Source organism: Conger conger, chromosome 12 (genome assembly GCF_963514075.1).
Source record: "Conger conger chromosome 12, fConCon1.1, whole genome shotgun sequence".
NCBI lineage: Eukaryota > Metazoa > Chordata > Actinopteri > Anguilliformes > Congridae > Conger > Conger conger.
In genome coordinates, this window is record NC_083771.1 from 6287404 (window position 1) to 6312403 (window position 25000).

General features: G+C 44.8%; 1 protein-coding gene across 2 annotated transcripts in view; it reads right to left on the minus strand.

The window, feature by feature from the left end:
- Positions 1 to 15658: 15658 nt before the first annotated feature.
- The window catches only part of exd3 (exonuclease 3'-5' domain containing 3), a 45762-nt gene continuing 36420 nt past the window's right edge, over positions 15659 to 25000 (minus strand). For both annotated transcript variants that reach the window (XM_061263107.1, XM_061263108.1), the window contains exons 19-20: positions 17238 to 17304; positions 15659 to 16512 (exon numbers count right to left, since the gene is read on the minus strand). In XM_061263107.1, coding sequence (XP_061119091.1) covers positions 16160 to 16512; positions 17238 to 17304 — 420 coding nt within the window. In that variant the 3' untranslated portion in view covers positions 15659 to 16159. The remainder of the gene's footprint in view (positions 16513 to 17237; positions 17305 to 25000) is intronic.

Below are 25000 nucleotides of genomic sequence, written 5' to 3' on the forward strand. Positions count from 1 at the left end.
CTCTCTCTCTCTCTCTCTCTCTCTAACACACACATACAGCAGAAAAGCCTAGCATCTGATGTCATGACCCTGCAGCCTGTTGCATCACTATGTCTCAGAAGCTCTGATTTCCCCCTCCCCATCTATGCACACACACACACACACACACACACACACACACACACACACACCTCGCTGTACAGGAATGATCCCCCCACACTGAAAGCGGGACGCACACACGGGCGGGACAAAGGGCTGGGCAGGGGGAGAGGACAGCGATGTGGCTGAGGGGGGGGGAACGCTCCATATGGGCGCTCTCTTGCCCTCGATGTGCAGGCAGGCAGATGTCACATGGGCGGCCCCGCCCCGCGGGGCAGCAGGTCACGCAGTACAGAGACATGGGGTAAATAACCCAGGGGCCTTCCCAGCTGCCACCCCCCCCCCCCCAAAACAACCTCCACCACTCGCCCCCCCAACCCGCTCTGGCCCTTTGTTTGTTTATGGTTCTCTTTTCTCCATCCTTTTTTCCTTTTTGTTGTTTATCCCCCCCCCCTCCACTCCCCCTTTCTCTCCTCTCGGTCTCTCTTTCTTTCTTTGCGAGTAAAGTCCGTTCTTCTGTCTTCCAGATGTCTCAGTAACAGAGACACGGAGCAGAAATAGAGTATTTGATCGACGTGAGAAATGCAGATTGTCTCCTGATTGAGCAGTGCATTTCGCAGCATACAGAGGCAGTGTGTGTTTATGTGTGAGTGTAAATATGGTAGATTTTGTTTGCTTCTGTGCATCTGTCTGTGTGTGCATGTTTGTGTTTGTGTGTGTGTGTACATGTGCGCATGTGTGCGTGCATGTTTGTGTGTGTGCATGTTTATGTTTGTGTGTGCGTGTGCGCATGTGTGTGTATGTTTGTGTGTGCATGTTTATGTTTGTGTGTGCGTGTGTGCATGTTTGTGTTTGTGCATGTGTTTGTGTTTGTGTGTGCATGTGTGTGTGTGCGTGTGTGTGTGTTTGTGCTTGTGTGTATGTGTGTGTAAGAGAGAGAGAGAGTAGGAATGGAAGAAGGTGTGTCACTGACAGGTGTCAGTTGCTAGGCTGTGTAATGGTATGGAGATGGTGTGGTCTGAAACAGAGGAATGAGCACACACACACACACACACACACACACAGGCCGGTCTGTATAGAGCGCTGGGCTTGGGGGCAGGAGCAGGTTACTTTACACACTGCTGTGAAGGCTCTCCCCCGTAAGGCTGGGTATAAATCAGATTTGAATGAGAATGGGGAGGAAGGGGGGCCATTTCTCCCTTTGTGTAGCAGGTCCTGCTGCTCTGGGCCTCCTACATTTTATTGAACTGCGAGAATCCCCCCCCCCCCCCGTACCCCCGTCCCTCTGTGCCGGAGCAGCCTCCCTCTCCTCCTCCCTCACGCTCCTTCTCTCATTAGCATAGCAGCTGCCGAGTGCGGGGCGGGGACCGGGCCGGCTGGGCGGGGGGGGTCCAGTCAATGGCAGGCCGTCTGGGACATGAATAGAGCTGAACAGGCCCGCGGGCGGGACAAAGGAGGAGAGGGGGGGAGAATGAGCGAGTGAATGGGCTGGCTTGTCACTGTGTGCCGGGGAGAGCAGAATGGAGTGAAAGAATAAAAGAAAGTTAAAAGGAACTGAGGGCAGGCAAGGACCGGCCCGGCCACCTGTCTCTCTCTTTCTCTCTCTCTCTCTCTCTCTCTCCATCTCTCCTTCTCTGTATGCAGGCTTCGGGTGCAGAGTCCATCCTCGGTCCCGGAGGCCGGCGGTAATGGGGGGGATTGAGATTCACCTCTCGGCCAGAAGCTGAGACGCATGTTCAACAGGTGATTCGGCTACCTGTCCGAACTGCGACACCTGGTCACGGCCGAACACCGCGGACCTGCGAGGGCAGAGTCAAGATGGCCGCCCTGCTGGAACGAGAATGGGCGTGATGAGGAAAAGTGTAACCAAACAGATAACCAAAAACAGACAAATCAGATTAGAAAGCACTGAAGTACAGTCGAAACTATCCAGTATGTGAAACTATTGTCTTTCTGATGAGAAAAGCGTTTAGACCACTGTCCACAACATGAAGGCATGACCATAAACAGGCCATCGTTTTTAAAATTCAGGCAAATTCATTCAAGCTTCATTCAGATTTATTCAGATTTATGAGTAGTTGTAGTGTCCCACCTCCCATTTTCTCTCAGTTTCGACACCAATTTGCCCCGGGTGGGCAGAGGTGTGTTTGTGTCTGTCTGGCATGATGCGTCTCTAGAAAAGATGCTCAGCCATCAGACCAGAGTGACATTTTTACCTGTTTGATTACTCGGTTGGCCTTGAGAAACTCACAGGTTCAAAGCTCACAGCTGAAGATGATCGTGTGAGATGATGTGGTCTACTCTTGATGTTGATGGTAGACAGTGAGATGCACTGATTACTGCACTGTTCTGTCCAAACCTACACACGTCCACTGAGCTGGCCCTGCCTCGTTCTGCCCTGGCCTACGCTGTGCCCATTCAATCGTTCTGAAAATCTATCAAATATACACACATCAAAAAGATATTGATAATAACTGCAAATATGCGGAAATATACAAATAAATTATTTCCTCTCTGAACCTCCAGCAGATCCACTGGTTTCATCTGCGAAGTGAGAATGTTCGTCTGAGGGTGCGGTACAATTTATTAGGGCGAGTAAATCATTACTTCCCTTTTTCACTCTTGCAGTGGTGTCCCTTTCTTGTGAAGGTGGCAGGTTTTACACGGGGAGAACGCTGGCTGAGGGAGCGCAGTTAGATGATCCCCTCTTCGCTCCTCTGCCTTCCCTAGCTGTCAGCAGCCCAGCTGGATGACTTCAGCTCCTAAGAATGCGCTGTTTTCACATCCAAAATGGCACCACATGTCTGTGAGGAAAATGAAGAACTTTATAAAAAGTATTGTAACTTGAAGCCTTATTAGATGGTGTGCGTTGGGTGGTGAACACGCTGCTCATGATGAAGGGCTCTCCCAGCACTGGCTGGGTTCTGGAGAGTTCTGCAGGGCCAGGATCTCTGCATAGTTCTCCCCGGATGTGAGCATTGGGCACACAGGTCCGACTCACTCAAACTTGGAAAGCAAAGGAATTAACATGACCCACATCAGTGCAACTCAACAGGTATGCAGCAGATAGAAATCGTGTGTGCGCACACAGACCCACACACACACACACACACACACACAAACACACAAAACACATGCAGGCACATACACACACAAACAAAATGCACGCAGACACACACACGCAGAGAAACAGACACAACCTGCATTTTTTATTTCATAGTCCCAGCCTCAGCTGTCTGCTTGCTGTTGGTTGGACTCTGCTGCTAAAATAATTTCCAAATTCCTGCTCTAATCTGCAGCAGGCACATGCAGAATCTATTAGGGGGCCTCTCTGTTGCAGCTCTGGGACTGCAGCCAACTCCGCCACTGGACAATGGAAATCCAACTCAACAAAAACATCCTGCAGAAGTGAGAGAGAGAGAGAGAGAGAGAGAGAGAGAGAGAGAGAGAGCGTGGCAGGGCTGTTCTGGTCAACAGGACGTAATGTCCCTCATATGCAAAACCTTGGCAAGGCTTTCTCTTTCCCTCAAAATAACACTTCAGATATGGTGCAAAGTATATCATGTAGCATATACTCTATGGTGTCGGTATATGGGTTTGCATAGGCATGTCAAACATATAGATATATACACTCAGTGAGCACTTTATTAGGTGTTTATCAACTTATTTGATATCAACTTCTGCTGATGTAGCCTATCCACTTAAGAAGTTTGAGGTGTTGTGTGTTTAGAGATGCTCTTCTGCATACCACTGTTGTAATGCGTGGTTATTTGCGTTACTGTCACCTTCCTGTCAGCACAGACCAGTCTGGCCCTTCTCCACTCTCCTCTCTCATTAACAAGGTGGTTTTGGCCGCAGAACTGCTGCTCACCGGATGTTTTTTGTTTTTCGCACAATTCTCTGCAAATTCTAGAGACTGTTGCGTGAAAATCCCAGGAGATCAGCAGTTTCTGATATTCAAACCAGCCTGTCTGGCACCTACAATCATTCCACGGTCAAAGTCACATTTCTTCCCCATTCTGATATTTGGTCTGAAAAACTGCTGAACCTCTTGACCATGTCTGCATGCTTTTATGCATTTAGCTGCTGCCGCATGATTATTGCATTAATAAAGTGCTCAGTGAGTGTACATATATACTTTTCTGTTTTTTACACACAAAACCTTTTAATTAGTTAGAACTTTTTTCTTGGCATTGAAAGTTGAACTTTCCACCACATTGCAGCTTCATAATACCCAGTAAACTATTTATCTGAGAATTACCCAAGCTATTTGAAGCCCTAATTAAGGCAAAACCTTACATAGTTAATGCAATAAAATTGACTTGTGAATCTAGTCCACACACAGTGTATTTGTACACTGTATGCAGTCGGGACCAGACTTTGGGAAATGAAGCCGTTTTGAATACCGATGCAGTGAAGAGATATCTGCATGCTTCCACAAACTCATCACCGTGTGCAGCACATTGGAAAAGACTCAGCTCACTGAAGATCGATTGTGGTGGAATGTCACATTATTACAAGATCCCCCACGTCTGGTACAGTCAGTCACACACACTCATGAGGTGATAGTGGGGACCATTTCCAGGGACTCGTACACAGAGAACACAGGACGTGTGTGTGGAGACACAGACTGGCTGATAGTGGGGACTCGTACACAGAGAACACAGGACGCGTGTGTGGAGACACAGACTGGCTGATAGTGGGGACTCGTACACAGAGAACACAGGACGCGTGTGTGGAGACACAGACTGGCTGATAGTGGGGACTCGTACACAGAGAACACAGGACGTGTGTGTGGAGACACAGACTGGCTGATAGTGGGGACTCGTACACAGAGAACACAGGACGTGTGTGTGGAGACACAGACTGGCTGATAGTGGGGACTCGTACACAGAGAACACAGGACGTGTGTGTGGAGACACAGACTGGCTGATAGTGGGGACTCGTACACAGAGAACACAGGACGTGTGTGTGGAGACACAGACTGGCTGATAGTGGGGACTCGTACACAGAGAACACAGGACGCGTGTGTGGAGACACAGACTGGCTGATAGTGGGGACTCGTACACAGAGAACACAGGACGTGTGTGTGGAGACACAGACTGGCTGATAGTGGGGACTCGTACACAGAGAACACAGGATGTGTGTGTGGAGACACAGACTGGCTGATAGTGGGGACTCGTACACAGAGAACACAGGACGTGTGTGTGGAGACACAGACTCAAGAGAGCACTGTGAGGTGAGGCCCTGGGTTTGAGTGACACTCAGAGAGCAGTGTGTGGGAGCAGAGACCCCGCCTTGTGTAAAGAGTAATATAAAACCTGGACGGAGAGGGAATCCTTCAGAGAAACACACTACCCAGCATTCTCTCCCATCCTTTATCCAGCATGTGAAAAGGTCACAGGAGTTACAAAAGGAAGTGAGAGAATAGGCTGAGGACAGACTGGCTCTGTAAGGAACCCTGTCCCCTCCCCTCTTCCCTCTTCCCTCTCTCCCTCCCTCTCTCCCCTCCTCCCCTTCCCTCCCACCACCCCAGGCCTTTCTTTTAGAGCAATGGTAGAGAGGGGCAAGGTGCAACAACACAGTCACAACACAATTGAGAAAGTTTAATGATTTCTTTACTGGCTTGTACACAAACGTACAAAATTACAGCACACGGTCCCTCTCCTCACATGATCACAGTGTTACAACATTCAAAAAATAGAAACAAACAAAACAACCAAAAAAAAAGAAAAAGAAACCAAATCAACACGATGGAACATCCACATCACTCATGAAACTCAACCTTTTTTTGTTTGCAAAAAAAAAAAAGAAAAGAAAAAGCGAAGCAAACACAACTTGGTCCAAAAACTATTTCAGCACTTTTCATTCATTTAAACCTATTTAGTCATTTCACTCGTGTATCATAAATGTTATGACACGGTCAAGTGAAATAACTATGCATCGTGCAATTTTTGATACAATGATCTTACCATCAAATGTATTGTTCCCCTTTTATTAGAACAGGAGGACTGCACTTCAAAAAAGAAAGTGCTCCAAGATTCTTCTCAGCTTTTATATATAATCATATATATAGATATGCATGCACCCAATCACAGACATACAAACGTCTTTGCAAACATTACGTTGTACAAAGTAACACACGAAAAAGACAATATAACCTGGAGCTTTTTATACAATAGTATTTTGTTGTGTTCTTTTTTCTATTCAGAAAAAAATAAATGTTGGCATGAAACCAACCATTAACAACAGTTATCAGTGCAATATTTTAAAAAAAAAAGAAAAAAAAAGATCTCAAGTTTAAGACAAGCGATGCATATATTTTTTTTTTTTATGTCTATACCAATCTGGTCCTCAATGTTAATCGCTTTTATTTTTCCAGGTGCACGGACAGTCCACAGTCCCTGGTGTCTCTTTCGGAATGCCCAGCCATACACGGCCACATAAGGAGCGGGTGGGTGACACAGGGTCTATAATATGACACAACAAACGCATGCAACACGGGAACATGTACACGCACACACACCCTCGCACACACACGCACACGCAACAACACATACTGGGCTTCTCATCAAATATCTCTGATGTAATTCTATCATCATTCTCACTGTTGGCCTTTGAATTTAAAATAAAAACAAAGTTATATATAAGCAGCATTGAAACGAACATTAGGGTGCCATGACTTTCAAAATGCAGCAGGCAAGTTTGTGTCTGTCGATTTTCCTGCTATAGTCATGTAGAATTAATGACAATATTCATAGTAATACAGTAACAATAAAAAGTTCAAAGTCCTGCTCAGTAGTAACTATTCGTTAGCCTCAGCTCCTGTAGTTACCAAAACAGGCACTAGGGGGAGTTAAAGGCTTCGCTTTTGTGCAACAAAGCTCCCTGCATTTTTAAGTCATGCATTAAATTCTATTTCTGAAGCTAAATCAACATTAAAGATCAAATGAAATAGAGAATGGAACGATAACACATGCGTTCAGCTGCTAAACTACTATTTGCAATTCTTTTACCATGCCTTTAGAAGAAAAACATAAATAAACGATGTTTAGCTTTCTCGACAGAAAAAAAATGTTTGGTTGTATTGTGGGAAATAAATTCCGACCGATGACCGAAAGCTCGTTCTGATGTTGCGGGTGGGGAAGTTAGTTATGAATTTACTCGCAGTTAACATAATTTTATCAAACGAAATTAATGATATTTAATAAAAATGGAACATTACTGTTGTATTGAACATCATATCCACGCTACCACATCCTTTTTCCTTTTATTTTCCACTTCAAAAGATAATGTAGCGAGCGTCGAGCGAGTTAATATCAAATGTCTCCGACTCAAATATTCTTCAAATGAATCCTGAAGTATCTCCAAAAGCTGAAATCTTGCAATAACCATGTGAACAAGTCTAATACCCTTGAATACTATACAGTCGAGGTAGCTGGCAAAGAAAACCAAATATAAAATAGGCTAGAGGAGTGTTCAAGAAAAATATATTTTGAAAAGGTGGTTAGATACAAATTTAGGCGTGATGTGGGATCTCCTCAAGGGATCGTAAATATTAAAGAGACCGAAGCAGCTTAGACATCAAGTCACCCTAAACATTTTATCCTACAAATTTGTTAAGAACCACAACATAATTTAAATGCATCTTCTCAATGTACCTTCATAAATAAAACCTAGCCTGCATTCACAGTAATGACCAGGGCGTTAATAAAATACTGAAAGGAGATTATAAGGTATATTCCAAATGCGACTTTCCTGACGTTTTGATACAAAGCGAAAGCAGCGGTAAAACACATTAACCATCGACTCTGGTCTTACTGGCTTGAAGCTTGTGCCAGTCGTCTGCTTGGTGAAGGCAGAGCGCATTCATCTACTTTTACAAAGAAACAAAAGTAAAGCTATTTTGTACAGTACTTAAGAACTTTTAGGCAGTTGTTATAATTATGATCCATTAAAATATAAATGGGACAGCGTAATGCCGCTTTTTGAAGGAAAAAAACCCAAATCGTTAGCCTAATTGATAAACCCAAATGTTAAAAACAGCATTTAGCCAGATAGATGGACTTCATTCCCATTCATGTTCACCTCTTCCCTTTCAGATTTTCCAGCATGCAGCTATATAGCATCAAGTGCCATCTTTATTCAGACACAAATAATTTAAAGGCCATACAAGTGAGCAGTAGCTACAGGTGAACACTTTATACAAAGCCCGATAAAGAAGCGTTTCATTTTAACAGCGGCAATACGAGATCTAGCCTCGGGTGCGAACACCATCATGTTTTAACCGTCTAGGTCTAACTATGTACACATTCAAGAAAATGCTTAAGTACCAACGCAACAGCAGGGCGTTCATTCGTTTCAAGATTTGTGCTGAAAGCAGACAGAGCCATGTGGTGTTTCACTCACGAGTAACACAGACCTCATTTGGCTTTAAAGAAACGGGATGTCTATTTTGGCACAGCTAGGTAAATTGAAACGCAGGTTTACAAGAGCCTGGTTCTGAGTGTTTACCTGACAGCAAAAAAACGGCTCACCGTGCGCCAGAGGAGTACTTTGCCTTGGTGATGAGGTATAGGACTATGTCTTGGTGTCCTCCGAAAGCCGCAATATGCAGGGCGCTCCATCCTTCCCTATTGGCCAGACGAATATCGGCCCCGAATTTCACCAGCAATTTGACAAGTTCGAGATTTCCGTCAATGACGGACTGATGCAACGCCGTCTGTCCCTCGGGCCCGAAGGAGTTGACGTTGAACTCGCAGTTTGTCATGTTCTGCAGGAGAGAGTGGAGTTCCTTTGTGTTGCCATTCTTCACTGCTTCTTGGAATACTCTCTGTGGCGCAGAACAAGTAGATATCTCCGCCTGGCTCATGGTGTAAATTGATTCAGAACACGTCCCCGTCTTTCGTCGTGAGATTTGCCTTTGAAGGTTTTTCTCTTGACGTGGAAAGTCCTGAAATGCCGAACTACTGATTACTACCAGTCAAAGCACTTTGATTTGCAATGGGAGTTATGAGAAATAAGACCGGTATATCCCAAAAAGGACAGAGAAATGTACACACTCGGTGTGCAAAATATTGTCAATGGCTGAGAAATCCAAGCCCCTACAATGTTTTTACAACAAAAATGTCTTTTTAAAGGTACTTTTGAAGAAATCCAAATAAAAATGTTATACGTAGTCTCCCCTTCCGCTTCCTCCGATGTAGTAGCAGCACCAGGGTTATTGCAGTTGTTAAGCAACAGAACTAGCGTTTCTTTATCGTGAGAGAGAAGAATTCAAAGTGAATATCTCCAAAAGATGTCGGTCAACAGGCCGATGGGGTCGGTCAGGGTCTCCTTGTGATATATACCCCTTGACTGCGCTTCTCACGTCCCCACCTAGATTCCCCTGGAGCCGTCGCGTTGTCTAGCAAGGGGTGACTGTGGGACACAAGATAGAAACATTTGGTATAAACAAAAGGTATAACGGCACGGAAATACGTCCTAACACGTTGAAATGTAGTTATTATATACATTCAATTATTATAACTGACTTAATTACATAGAAATGTGCTTGCCTGTACTCTTGGACGGGTTGTGGCGACGTACTTTGGAATCCTCGGCGTTCCCCGTTGCTTTGCCTGTTCTTCCTGCGGTCCCAGTCAGTCTCTGCCTCCAAGCGCGCGCGAGGGGGCTATTTTACGTGTGCTATATTTGCATAACAATGAAAGGCGATAAAAACGCACTCCTGTGACAGGGGCGGAGACCGAGGTAGGTAATAGGCTGCGGGATTCATTTAGGGAGGGTCCAGGACCCTGAAACTTTAGAGAAGGCGTGTTTTGCGCACCAAACCTCCCGGAGAAATAATAAGAAAAAAAAATCGTTGATGTTGGTCACGCTCTCCTTCCCACCCAGAAGACAGACATTAGATCCCAAATAAGCAACGATAAAAAGTAAGCGCATAGGGTAGCTATAGTCATTAGAACGTCCATAATAAAGAAACGGTAGAATGGCTGTAACCGGAACCCCTGACAGCTTCGCTGGACTTAAGGAAACCTACTTTTGACATTGCATTTCATTCTAAACTACAAAGTATAATTTTGCCTGCTCCGTATAGCCGAGAACTCATTTGAACACCACAATGGAAATAATCCTTAATTCATTAAAAAAACAGCACCGATCTAGGCTATGTTATTTATTTGCTGACAATAAATTAACTTTGTGCCAAATACCTAATTTAAAGATTTTTCGGATTTTCGGAAATGAACGATTAGAGAAAATTAACGAATGAATGAATCGAACGAATCACCTGAAACTGCTATGGAACTAGGAAATCATTTGGGACTATGTGGTTAATTTATGTATTTTATACACTCTGGACACGCTATCAGACTGGTTCAATAGCTTGGTGAATTGATTTAGGATATACTGAAGTAGCGACAATGTAGAAATTAACAGCATATTTAACTTTAAATGTTATTTGGCCATTACAATGGAATTGTGTTCAAATCTGATTTTCCTATAAGTAAAAGCATACTGACGATGCAAACTACTCACACTTCCGCAAGTTTTGCATTACTTTTAACGTGTATCCTGCGTATGCGTTCGTAAATAGAGACCAGGGTTGTTTGGTATAGGATCCTTATTACTCCCGATGGAGTTACGAACCCTCACAATCAAAAATTATATCTTCAATCCTATGTAACCTCGTAGATGTTGTCACTGTAAAGCTTCTGTAAGTATTCTATAAGACACAGAACTGTGAAGCGGCGGTAGCCTACACATGCTGTGCGCGTATAATTCGCACCGTATATCAGCACAATGAATCAGGGTCGCAGTCCTCGCGCGTGATCAATAATTGCACGGTTATACTGCTGTTTGTAGGATACACGTACGTTAAACATGAATAATGCACAACTGTAATGAAAAATGAATGTCAACCCGAAATTGTCTATCCAGTAATCTGTAACCCCCCACCAGCACCACCAGACAGAAAACGCCTACAAAGCAAGGACTACAAAGCAACAGAAATAGCGCACCTCTCTGATTTATTGCCGTTTTATACTAAAATAAAACACCTTTCGCCTATTCAAACGGTGTATTTGAGCATTTAGGGCGGATATTCCTGTTGTTTTAAGTGACAAGAAGCGGCACTTCAAATGACAAAGCCTGTGCAACTTCCTGTGAATGAAAGAGGTGCGCGCGGCGCATAGAACGGCACGCAGCGCGCCAGCACCGTGGGAACCGGACGCCTGTGACTCTACTCTGTTCTCCACTTGCTCACATGCCGCAGTTTGGCGTGGAAACCCACAAAAGATTTACTGAGCTTTTGCTCCATTTGTTTGTCGGCTCGAAACTCCAGACTGAAATGTGTCAATATAACTCTCCCATGACTTTTTAGCCAATATGGTTTCATCGTGTCAACATTTCACACACTATCCTCCAAATATATGTGGCCAGCCAGTGGTTATAATAAACCTCTAGTACATTCTTGACTGCGTGCCTTAACACATCAAATGTCTAGACCGGGCACATATTTAGCGGCAGAACCTATAGGGAATACGTATGCAGTGTTGAATCAACTCTTACAGAGTATATATGGTCTTTGTATGTAGCCTACTCTGCAACAGTTGAATTAACACTGGACATTTTATTGTGTACTTGTGCATGTTGACGGAAAAAGGACAGAAAAAGGCCAAATGGAACTTCCTTCTGGTCTGTTCCTGCTCAAAAGTAGTTTTCAGAAAACAAAAAATGTTCTTCTAATGGGTTTTCAAAGTTTTGTTAAGAATAACTTGTCATTCTATTGCTTATTTATAAACCCCTGTAAACGGAGACGGGAAGCCTAAATTCATACCGGAGGGTATTAGTGGACTGATTTAGAAAAAAAAGAAGAAGAAGAAGAAAGAATAGGCTCTGCAGCTGCTGGGTAAGAAGAGAATCTTTGCATTCCTCTGCATTCACTGCGTCAGGCATGAAAGTGGCGTAAAGGTGTGTCTCTTAGGCTGGCTTTACTGCCCTCCATGTTTTTTCACACTCTGAGGCAGTTGTTGTGATCAATAATACACAGTGGTCTGTTGTATATCAGGTGCAGATACCTTCATCCCCTAACTCAGGTGCTGATTCCTTTGAGGCATCAGAATAATCATGCGGGGCGCACAATGGGTGATGTGTAAAGAACTGCAAACATAAAGCTAACAGCAATACCAAGCAGATTCATCTGATGATTTATGATAAGACATATGTATGAAGCCTGGGAGAGAGATTGGCATGCGCTCCACCTGGAACACGGGCTCACATGCTAACACTGGAAGGTTATTCATTTTTGGAAGTCAGTCGCTCTTTTAAATCAGAAGATCACTTCATTCTTATCATGACTGTCACTGCTTGCTAAAAGACAAGACAACGTGAACATCATCTGTGAATTTGATGTCATTCTGTTCAAGTGACTGAAGACCTTAAAGGGGGGCGACATGGCTCAGGCAGTAAGAGCAGTCGTCGGGCAGTCGGAGGGTTGCCGGTTCGATCCCCCGCCCGGGCTGTGTCGAAGTGTCCCTGAGCAAGACACCTAACCCCCAAATGCTCCTGACGAGCTGGTTGGGGCCTTGCATGGCAGCCAATCGCCGTCAGTGTGTGTATGAATGGGTGAATGAAGAAGCATCAATTGTACAGCGCTTTGGATAAAGGCGCTATATAAATGCCTGCCATTTACCATTTAAAGGTTCTTTTTTCTTTGCCTGTTTGTCAGTATGGAAGGATTACTTGTTCACCAGTTATTTTGTTATTTCACTACCCTTTCTCTTGTGTACTAAAGGTACTTTCCACAACGCCCCTCGATACAATCCTACTCTCTCACGACTCTCTCCCCTTTCATACTTTCAATTCTGTCATCACATACAGAATATTGTTCACCAGATTGCAAGTTTGCATTTGCATGTTCATTTTAATGATGTGAATGTGAATGCTATATGATCTATGGGTCATATACACCATCTTTCAGCAAAGTTGAAACCTTCATGAAACAGCTGCTTACAGGTACAGAGTTGAATAATTAGAAAGGATACTGACTATTTTACCTACAAGGAGAGGACACATTTGTAGATGTGTTTCAATGTCAGATCAGCACATTGCTTCAAATGTTACTTCTCTGCTCTTGGAAACACATGCACACAAAGTGGACTGCTGTTTGGGTCGGAATTTGCAGCAGGATACAGTACCTGGGTGTTTGCATAGTAAGAAAGTCTCATTTTTAGTCCTCTGATGCGTGGGAAAGTTCTTAATTTTACTAACGTGTTTTAATCCCTCCAAAGTTTCCTAAAAACGGCAAATAAGAAAATATAGATATAAAATTAAAACCGCCGTGCGCTGTGCTTGAAAAACGATAACAGACAGAAACAACGTACGTCAACAAAGCGTCAATTGCGACCTCTAACAATACCATGCAAGGCTGAAGATAGGCATTTTGGCGCCTGAGCCAAACCCTTGAGCGGACGGGAAAGGCGGAGCCCTCCAGTCTCGGGCTGGGGATTCTGTGGAGCGAGCGTGACGTTTCAATAGAGAAGGCGGGATTTCAGAATCCAATTCATTACCACGTGCTTAAGGAGCGTGGGAAAGAGGCGAGCTTTTCTTCCCAGCACAGCGAGAGCGAGATCAAATAACATGGTGCAGCAAAAAATTCAATGCAGTTACCCTATAAACTTGAGCGAAGTACTGCGTCCAGACGAGGACGGCCAGTCAGATTATATGATATTATTCACAGCGCATCATTTTATAGCCCACACGAACAAATAAAAACAACCAAGGAGGCTTTTATAAAAAGTCGTCTGCTTAAAAATTCAGACCGACAGTATGGATCCTTTTGCGAAAAAAAATAATGCCGCGATTTGGCGGTATCTATGCCATTTTTAATGTAACGGACTATTTATTTGTTGAATTTACCCTACAAATCAGGGTCATGCAAGGACTTGAAGCAACTAAGTTATGTCAAGTCTCAGGCATTGCACTTTGGTAATTCCAGCATTTCAACTACCTAAAGGATTCGTGCAGACTGGAATGCCACTGAGAAGTGGCGAGAACGTTGAGCGCAATGAAGATCTTGTATATATTACGCACAGGATACATTTTTAGTGTATAGCCTACATTTACTGCACAATATCTGAAACATAATACTTTTTAATGAGGGTCAGACTCAATATCATAAATTGAAGTAGTGCATGAATCAACATTTACAAATACAGGTCGGTAAAATGCATTGCTGCAGCAGCTTCAGTTAAGGACATTATTGCAAGATTTGGATTCTCTCCTTGAACTTTAATACAAACAGCAGAAACAACAGTAGAAAGCCACAACATTACACTTTAACCCTGCTACATAATTCTTCATCTCTTGTAAACCGTTTGTAATTAACATCTAAAGAGGACATTGCTGTTGTTCTGATGAGGAAAGCAGTGTAAAGACTCTATTCATAATTAGGTCATTCGACAACACATACCATCAGGCCCACATGTGCCGTGTGCTTAACATTCATTTAGAAACCTGATTATGTTCTGCATGCCTGGTGTGCAAATGAAACCGGCAGAGGAACAAAAATGGTCATCAGAGGGGGAATCGGAGACTGTAACTCAAGAGCTGGGATCAGATTACAAGTGAACTTTAGGAGCTGGGTGGAAGGACGTGCCTCTCTCTCCCTCTCTCTCTCTCTCTCTCTCTCTCTCTCTCACACACACACACACACACACACACACACACACACACACCTCTGCTCTGCATGTCACATAACAGCCAAGTCTCTCTCTCTCTCAAAATATAAGTAAGATTTGGCAAGACTTTCTGGAAGCATTTCAGTATATATTCATACGTTATTTTCTCTGTCGGTCAATGCTATAAACAACAGGTGCGTAATTTAAAAATGTGGGAAACAATATACTACATACAAATATTAACATGTTTTCAGTATTTTGTGAACCCTCCCTTAACCTCCTAAGACCTGGCGCACACATGCGTGGACTCCACATTTTGGGCTGTACAACCATAATACTTAATTCTTAAGACCGAGAGTCCACATATGTGGACATCATTTTTCTCAAAAACTACATCATGTCAAAAGATGATGCTTAGTTTTTATACTTATCAGGTCCCAATAAGCCCAAATAGCAAAGAGAAATGAAAAATGCATACCAAAAAAGAGTGCGGGTCTTAGGAGGTTAACACTGTGGATAATAACACTACTAAATCATCTACTGTAGTGGTTCATGAGATCACTGGAAATACTGGGACACACTCACACTCTCTCTCTCTCACACACACACACACACACACACACACACACACCCACACACCCACACACACACACACACAAAATAGTCCCTTGGGAAATGGGAGTCCAGTCTGACAGAGGAGATCCAGTGACCTAGGGGTATTACCGATGTCTTTCAACGACCAGTACCCAGGGCGAGAGGTCATGAGCAGCCGACACGAACAGTGGCTCTGACGGATGACGAATCTGAGCCGCAATTAAGGCCACTACCACTGAAGGGAGAACATTTCAGTAGGTAGGCAGGAAGTACTGTAGTACTGTCAGAAACAAGCCAAGTGCCAATGATCTTTAGTAACCATTTATTACTGTTGTAAAAAAAAAGTTCAGTTTAAACATCAATACATTTGATAAAAAGGAAAACATTACTTCAAGAAGATGCCCTCATTTCCGCTTAAAAAAACAAAAAATAAAAAGTCCATTGGGGTTTTCAGCTGAGGTGTGTCTAGTGCATGAGGCTGAAACCGTCCTTGCAAAGTATAACTAGGCATGCTCGCACAGCTTGAGTCTCATTAACATTACGGTTAATGCGACTCCCCGGGACTTCTTACGAAATGTGTCAGCAGGCGTTCTGTGTTATCGATTAGGGTCCCGTTCAGGCTAAAGGCCTGGCTCAAGAACACAGGCAGAACGAGTGTCCCGCACAGAAACGAAACCCATAATCTCCCCCCCCCCCAGAGCCCTGTTGGTTCAGGCCACTGCTCACTCCTGGGGGTGCTTATTGGGAAGCCCCCCCCCCCCCCCCCCAGGGCCCTGTTGGTTCAGGCCACTGCTCACTCCTGGGGGTGCTTATTGGGAGGTCGGGGCGTCCTCGCTGATGCGCAGCACATCCTGGAACTGGTTGAGCACGCGCTCAAAGTGGGAGCCTTCCCAGAACACCTTCCCGCAGGTGGTGCAGATGAAGAAGACGGGGATTCTGGGTAGCAGGCCCGGGGGCACGGTGTGCAGCTGCAGGACCGCCCCGCCGGGGAACGTGAGACTCTGGCGGTCCAGGTGAGAGGCCGGGGCCCAGCGGCAGTGGGGGCCGTATCGGGGGCCCTCGGGGGCCATGCTGGGACCCGGCTGGGGGGAAAACGGGGGCTCATCATACTGCTCCTCCCAGTTTTCCGCTGGCTTGCCCCGAGCCTGCACCTGCAGGAGGCCTGTGGAGGGGACACAGTCAGCACGGGAAGTATGGTCCCCTCATACCTGGAAAGCACACTGAACCGAAACTCAGCTCAAACATGCAGCCAAGAGGAGGCTGTGGGACACCAGGAGACCTTGGAGCGGCATGGTTTCACAACTTAAACTCTCATCTCAAATTTATATTATACTGAGGCATGTTTAACACAGTGGGCCTCATGCTAGAACTACTCATATGAACAGATTTGTTCTTAAATCGCTGGTACGAGTGATTTAGGAGAACTTGGCGCATTCACCAATTTTCTCCTCTTTTTAAATTTTTTCTTGGGTAGGAACAAGGTCCTGACCTATTGCATGAGTCATGTAAGCAACGCATTCCATTAATTATCTATGGAGACGCTTAGCGGGCATGACAGGTGCAGTCCAGCGAGTGTTGTGGTATGTTCGACATTTCTGTATTTGCATACGTGGAAATTAAATGCATCCAGCGCAGCTTGCCTGGCTCACAAAACTCAAAACTTTCAAGCTTTTCAAACTTTCATTAGCCCTATAATTAATAACCGACAAGTCAACACATATAGAAACCACAAAAATTCATACATTACAGTGGGCTCAGCAGGAATATTTCTCTCGCTTCTGGACCGAGTGCCAAACCATGAATCATATTCAAACTATGCCAACGACATAAGGTCAAATACGGTATAAAAATCAGATGTGTGAGAACCAAGGGTGTTTTGTGACTCACCTCTCTCCCTCAGTATCTCTGCCATGTCCTCTCTAGGCAGCTTCATATACTCATCCCCGTTACAGGCCTGAGAAAACAGCAGAGACACTCAGCTTCATACACTCATCCCGTTACAGGCCTGAGAAAACAGCACAGACACTCAGCTTCATATACTCATCCCGTTACAGGCCTGAGAAAACAGCACAGACACTCAGCTTCATATACTCATCCCCGTTACAGGCCTGAGAAAACAGCACAGACACTTAGCTTCATACACTCATCCCCGTTACAGGCCTGAGAAAACAGCACAGACACTCAGCTTCATACACTCATCCCCGTTACAGGCCTGAGAAAACAGCACAGACACTCAGCTTCATACACTCATCCCCGTTACAGGCCTGAGAAAACAGCACAGACACTCAGCTTCATATACTCATCCCCGTTACAGGCCTGAGAAAACAGCAGACACTCAGCTTCATACACTCATCCCCGTTACAGGCCTGAGAAAACAGCACAGACACTCAGCTTCATACACTCACCCCCGTTACAGGCCTGAGAAAACAGCAGACACTCAGCTTCATACACTCATCCCGTTACAGGCCTGAGAAAACAGCGCAGACACTCAGCTTCATACACTCATCCCGTTACAGGCCTGAGAAAACAGCGCAGACACTCAGCTTCATACACTCATCCCCGTTACAGGCCTGAGAAAACAGCAGACACTCAGCTTCATACACTCATCCCGTTACAGGCCTGAGAAAACAGCACAGACACTCAGCTTCATACACTCATCCCGTTACAGGCCTGAGAAAACAGCGCAGACACTCAGCTTCATACACTCATCCCGTTACAGGCCTGAGAAAACAGCGCAGACACTCAGCTTCATACACTCATCCCCGTTACAGGCCTGAGAAAACAGCAGACACTCAGCTTCATACACTCATCCCGTTACAGGCCTGAGAAAACAGCGCAGACACTCAGCTTCATATACTCATCCCCGTTACAGGCCTGAGAAAACAGCACAGACACTCAGCTTCATACACTCATCCCCGTTACAGGCCTGAGAAAACAGCACAGACACTCAGCTTCATACACTCATCCCCGTTACAGGCCTGAGAAAACAGCGCAGACACTCAGCTTCATATACTCATCCCCGTTACAGGCCTGAGAAAACAGCGCAGGCACTCAGTACGGCACCTTCCCAACAGTCCCTTAACACACCCAACAGAGCAATGTCCCCATAAGAGGAACCATCAACCAAGAGACATGGCAGCGAGTGCTACTGCTGCTACTGATCCACTGAGGGCTTCGACATTATTATGACTGTGATTATGACTATTCCTGTTATTATTAAGAGTTTGCAGTGAGGTGATCTGGCACTCAGCAGCACATTGTGAAATATGTAACAGTGAAAAGCGATGGAAAAACCCATACACATATGGTCTGAAAAACATTCATACTACCTAACACATCAAAAATTCTAATCTTTAATGTTGTGATACAGGTACTGGAACATGTGCTAGAATTGATATGCACCTTCAGATATATACCGTCTGGATTCCGTGAGAAAGGTTCTTTACAAATTAATTAGAGGAGATTTAAAGTAAGAGGTAAAGCAACAAGATAGGTTTCACTATGCTGGTAAGACCACATGAGAAATGATGGATCACAAAAATAATATTTCAAAGTGGGATGAAAACCCTCTTGTGACTATTTTATTTGCATATGTCCTCTTAAATGCGTGGGAATTGGAGCCATACAGATATCCAAAATTATTAAAACAATACGAAAAATGGCAAATAACGGGTTGGGACTGGTCTGTAAATAAAAGAAGGAAACTCCATTGTTACTTCACAATGAAACATCTGAAGTTAAAGAGATACACATACTGTCAGTATGACACGCATTGTGCCTGTACCATTTCACAGAGAAATCTGACCAACCTCTTTATCTTGAGTGATTATTCTCCCAAACACGGTATTTCAAGCAAAGAAAAGACCACGTTACAAAGGGACTGTTACTGAAAGGTCTTACTCCAAGGGCAAGTAGAAACCTGCAACTAGATTTCTCAAAGCTGCACCCCCCCATCACTCTCTCTCCCTCTCTCACACTCACACATACTTGCACGCATCCGCACACACACGCACACACACACACACACACACACACGCACGCATATACGCACAGGCTACAGCTGGAATTTCAGGGCTGAATGAGGACAGAGAATGTCTCCCATTGCAAACTCAATGACAGAGGGCCCATACCATGCTTGAATCCACACAAAACTGTTGATTATGTCAATAAAATCAGAAAGATGCAAAAAGCAAGCACTGGACTGTGTAGCCCAGATACGTTTTTGGTTTCAATACTGCATGCGCAGGAGTGAAGGAGGGGAGTTAATAATCACAGCCATTTTTGCGTGTAAACACACATGGACCATGACTTTATTACCCCTGTTCTGACTGAGCTTTACACCACCCTTCATACTACAGCATTCTCGCTTCTGCTTTTAACCTATGGCTGGAACTCCCCTCTGGGGAAAAAACCCCCAAAGAAACCTGATGGCAGTTTTTCCTTGCAATGCCAAGAATGCATGCTTGAATTTGGGGTCACTTTAAAGAAAGCAGCGTGGAACAGACGAGGGGAGAGAAGGGGTCAGAGAACAGAGGGAGTGGGGGAGGGGAAGGAGGAGAGAGAGAATTCCCCACGCAGGCGGACTCAGCCCTCCTCTCCCAGCCGCTCCCATGGGAAAAATCCTGAACTGCACACAGGGGGCGGGGCCGCTCCGCCGGCTGGGTCACATGGTCCGGCAGCCAGCCAATGGAGCGTGAGTGATTTGATTCAAACGGAGGCAGAGTCAGGTAAGGAATGGAGAGGGGCAGCGTGGGAATCGACCTCTCTCTCTCCCTGCCCGAGTCCCACCACGCTCGCGCAACTGCACAAGTCAAACTAAAGAGACCATTACAACACATGTAAATCACAGTACGCTTTATTTAGGTAAAACTGTACTCAGAATGCCACGTTGTCTCCAGAATTTTAGTGGTTATAAGTCATTATAAACTTAAAAATCAAAATTCAAATTTTTATTGAGTACAGCCGTAATAATGAATGTGTGAAAATCTTGAATCTTTAAACTATTGTCATTGCTTAGTGTTAATACCTTCGGTGACTAGACACAAGCCTTTATGGAACCTGTGTTATAGCTGTATCATACAGATTATACAGCATGAAGTCCTATAAAAGGTCTTAAGCTGATGTAATGTATTATGGAGCAAGGAATCTAACAATTTTGGACAAATCCTCAAAGCACTGAAAATAATGTGGGGTCACATAAAGAAGAATGAGGTAACTTAAATAATCAATCTTTATGAACAATAAAATTAATCTTTTTCAGAAGCCCCCGTTTAGCTAGTTTAAAATGTTCTTGACGATCATAGACAGGGCATCCTCCTTAAGTGACCACGTAGCCATGCTTGGTCTGTGGCCGTCTGTAGTTTGTCGTGCCTCAATTAGGCTTTTACTAGACATCAATAAAGATACATTTGCTGTAATCGTTTCATTGAGACATTTTGGGTGGTTTTGACTGAATTGTGGACTGTTAGAAGTGCAGCTGTAAGTCTAATGTACATTAGCATACATGAACAGGCCAGCTTCAAAACCACCGTTTACGAGATGTTTTCAGGGCGCAGAGTGAAATGCATTGCGTCCTGGGAACGTACAGTTTTTGCGTGCTCTGTTATCTTACTAAATACCCACCTATGACAGGCTGGCTACAACACAATGGGTGAGAGGAGTGTCTGTATTCCAGTGGCATTCTGTCAGTATAATACACTATCTCTCTACGCACTAACCCCCACCACGACCTATGACCAGAGTAAGTCGGCTGATTTAGAGGTTTTTAAGCCTTTTAAAAAATATCAGAATAAGGTAAGAGATGCTTTGAGAGCCCATCTCTTTCTAGGTAAGAGGTACTGCATTTGTGCCATATGTCAAAAACAATGTTGAAGAAAAGCCAATTATAATAATAATAATCCTGAAGAAAGTAAAATAATGATATGCCATAAGGCATATACAGTGTGAGTCTTAACTGATATGCCTGTCATCCTAAGGCTATAAAAACATTGAAAACGAAAATGATTTACCCCCCCCCCCCCCGCATTAAATAAAACATTTACCTGCTTTGACATAACATCATGCCATGTTTTCATTTCATTCTTTACGCCGCATAGCTTTCGTTTGATCACGACTGTCACACATACATACACAAATAAATTACAAGCGCAAAATGGGAAATATCCCGCAGCTCAGTGTGAGGGCTTGTGGTCCATAAATCTCTGTGTGCGTTTGGCCTGGTGTGACAGCCGGGGAGACAAAGGAGCTCCTCTGCAGAGGCACCTGTAGGAGGCTTCACGCCGGCAGACAGATCACACGGCATGTTCCAGAAGGGCCCGCGGCTCTACCCCAGGAGCGAGATGTTCCCCCGCCAACAGAGCAGTCATGAGGCCAGGCACCAGAGCCTGAAAACCACCTGCTTCCAATCTGTCCCTCTGTCTAGCCATGTACGCTATATGTATGCTAAACTATAGGTTTTAATTGCACTTATTCTGGGTATTCTAGCTGCCAACCGTGATATGCTACTTGGAAAGTTGACGTATTCTTCAAGGGGTTCAAGTTTTTATCGATGTGATCACTCTAGGACTTGGAACCGTACTTCCTCCTAGGGTCTTCAGCGCACTTGTCCCTGGTTATGTTTTGCACTTTGTTGTACATCGCTCTGGATAAGAGCGTCTGCTAAATGACTATAATGTAATGCAATGTTTTTTTTTTATGTTAAATTCGTCTGACCTCGAGAAGTCGGCAGAAATGTGTGAAACTCATTTGGAGGAGGCCACTTGCTGCCTCGTCCACATGCCGGGCGGAAGGTGTCAGATGTGACGCACAGAGGTCTGTTAAACCTCTCCTTACTGGAGGTCCCATGCTGTCCAACAACCCCCTCATCACCGTGGCGATGACAGTCCCTGCCACTCAAAGAGCTCCGGCTCCCGGTCATGGGAGCTAAGCTGGGCCGGCATTGAGCAACAGTGCATACTTCTCACCTCTTCTCACAAGCAGGCACAAGTATCCGCGGAATGTTATTGTAATGCTCCGTGATTCATCCCAACTGTAAATATTGATGGTCGGCGCAGAAGGAGCGTCTCCCTGGGAAAGATGTGGGACGGTGCGGGAGCTGGCAGGGAGAGCGGGGCGGGTCGCGTGGGAGCCAAGTCGGAACGCCCCGCTCCCCGTCCCAACTCGCTCTCAGCGCTCCCGCTCCCTCTCTCACTCCGGATCTGCACCTGGCCGAGCTACGCCACATTCATTCAGCGTGATGTGCCTATGACAGCTTACCTTCTCTACACGGTTGCGTCATCCTTATAGTTTCCGTCAATCAAGTCGAGATTGCGATTAAGACATTTCATATCTCATACGTTTTAACTGTTTACACTAGATTACAGTTATTTTGCAGACAGTTTTATCCAAAGGGACTTGCAGTTGGTTTGACTAGGCAGGGAACAATACCCCCTGGGGCGATGTGGGGTTAAGGGCCTTGCTCAAGGACCCCACAGCTGCATGGATCTTATTGTGGCTACACCGGGGCATTAACCACCAACCTTCTGGCTCCCAGTCACTAGGCTAGAGGTTGCCCCTATTTATCACTTTTTTAACGAAAAATTCTGAAGCCACAGCTATTCCGAAGCTAACAAAATAGTTACCTATTCAATCTGGTAGCTAGAATTAAAGATATGAGTAGCTATCCATTTTTCATGATGGAAAGAAAAAAGTGGATAGCAGAAAAATAATAAAGCTGAATGATGGTGTTGAACATTGAAAATACAGCTTGCCAAGGAGATTCAAGTTCTGGGAGTCTAAATTGCGGCTTTAGCTATAGGACACACAATTAGCCCGGGCCACAAAATATGTGGCATGCGGAAAACACATCCGTTCAGATTAGAGATCTACAGTGTCTCCTCTCCTCCTTGTCAAGCGTGACAGCCATTTATCAGATGGCGGGGGAGGCTAGTTATAAGAACCATGTCTCGTTTCCGCAATGAGCCATAAGGGCAGAAGATAATGAGAAAAGCACGGAAGAATTAGGCATGCTTCAGGTATGGGGAAAAGCACTGTGCCTCAGGTATGACTGTGGGAAATTAAACAATTAATACAAGATTAACTGTCTTAATATGCAGAAAAGGTCTTTAAATCCATATCGGGTGATCCGTGTAAGAAATACATATAAGAATTCCCTATATATTATACACAGTGCCCTTATTTTAGGGGACCAAAAGTAATCGGACAGTTGGCTTCTCAGCTGTTTCAGATTAGTCAGGAGTATTAAATCCCATCCTTAGTGCAGCTATAAGAGAGCTCTCAGTATCTAGCCTTGATTCAATCCTTTTGATTGCATTTGGAGTCTGTTATTGGCGTTTGTCAACATGAGGCTCACAGTTCTGTCAGTCCAGGAAGCCATTATGAGGCTGAGAAATAAGAATAAAAGCAGTCAGAGAAATTAGCCAAACGAATAAACTGTTCGGAATATTATTCAGAAGAAAGAGCACTAGTGAGGTCAGTAATAAAGTAAAGTAAATAAAGAGGCTGGCAGGCCAGTTAATGACCTAAGAATTCTCGCCATAATGGAGAAAAAACCCAAGCACCTGTCTGACAATTCATCAACCGTCTTCAGGAGACGGGCGTGAATGTGTCAGTGACCACTCTCTGTGGATTACTTCACAAACAGATCTTCAGAGGCCACACTGCAAGATGCAAACCACTGTTTAGCTGCAAAAACAGAGCAGAGTTCCGGAAAAAGGTCTTACGGACAGATGAGACCAAGATTGGCATTTCAGAGTGATGACCAGAGCAAAGTTTGGAGGCCAAAAGGAACTGCCCAAGAACCAAAGACCCCCCCCCCCCCCCTCACCTGTGAAACATGGTTGTGGGGGTGTTACCGTTGTATGGCTGCCACAGGAGCTGGCTCACTTGCCTTCATTGATAATGTAACTGTTGATAGTAGGAGCAGAATTCATTCTAAAGTGTACAGGAGCATCTTATCGGCAAAACAGCAAACTAATCCAACAGCAAGGGAATGATCCTAGACATACATCAGTGCTTTCTTTCTTCTTAATGATGTTCCAAACAGTTTGTTTCGGTAAGCCTCTTGTTTGACCCATTTCTTCTTTTTTCCCTTCCCTGATAATGGCTTCCTTGACTTTCATTGGCAGAAATCTGGTCCTCACGTTAAGAAATGCCAAAAACAGACTCCAAAGGCAATCAAAAGCCAAGAATCAGGACTTTCAGTGGGAAAAGCACCGTGAGGAATTCAGCCCGTTTCAGGTGTGGCTGTGGGAAAAACTGTTAAATATCCAGCAGACTGCAGGTATGACTGTGGGAAAAACGGTGAAATATCCGGCAGACTGCAGGTATGACTGTGGGAAAAACACTGGAGGACCTAACAGACTGCAGGTATGACTGTACAAGGCATAAACTGGCAGCAAAGGGGGGGGGGGGGTGTTTCCCTGGTAACAGCGAGAGCGCGGTGGGAAAGCGGGGGGGTGATGGCTCGACCACACACTGACCCACAGTGCACATCCTGACCAGTGGGAGAGAGAGGGAGAGGGGGAGAGAGAGAGACAGGGAGAAAGAGAGAGGGAAAGAGAGAGGAAGAAAGAGAGAGGGAAAAGAGAGGGGAGAGAGAGGGGGAGAAAGAGAGAGAGAGGAGGAAAGAGAGAGGGAAAGAGAGAGGGGAA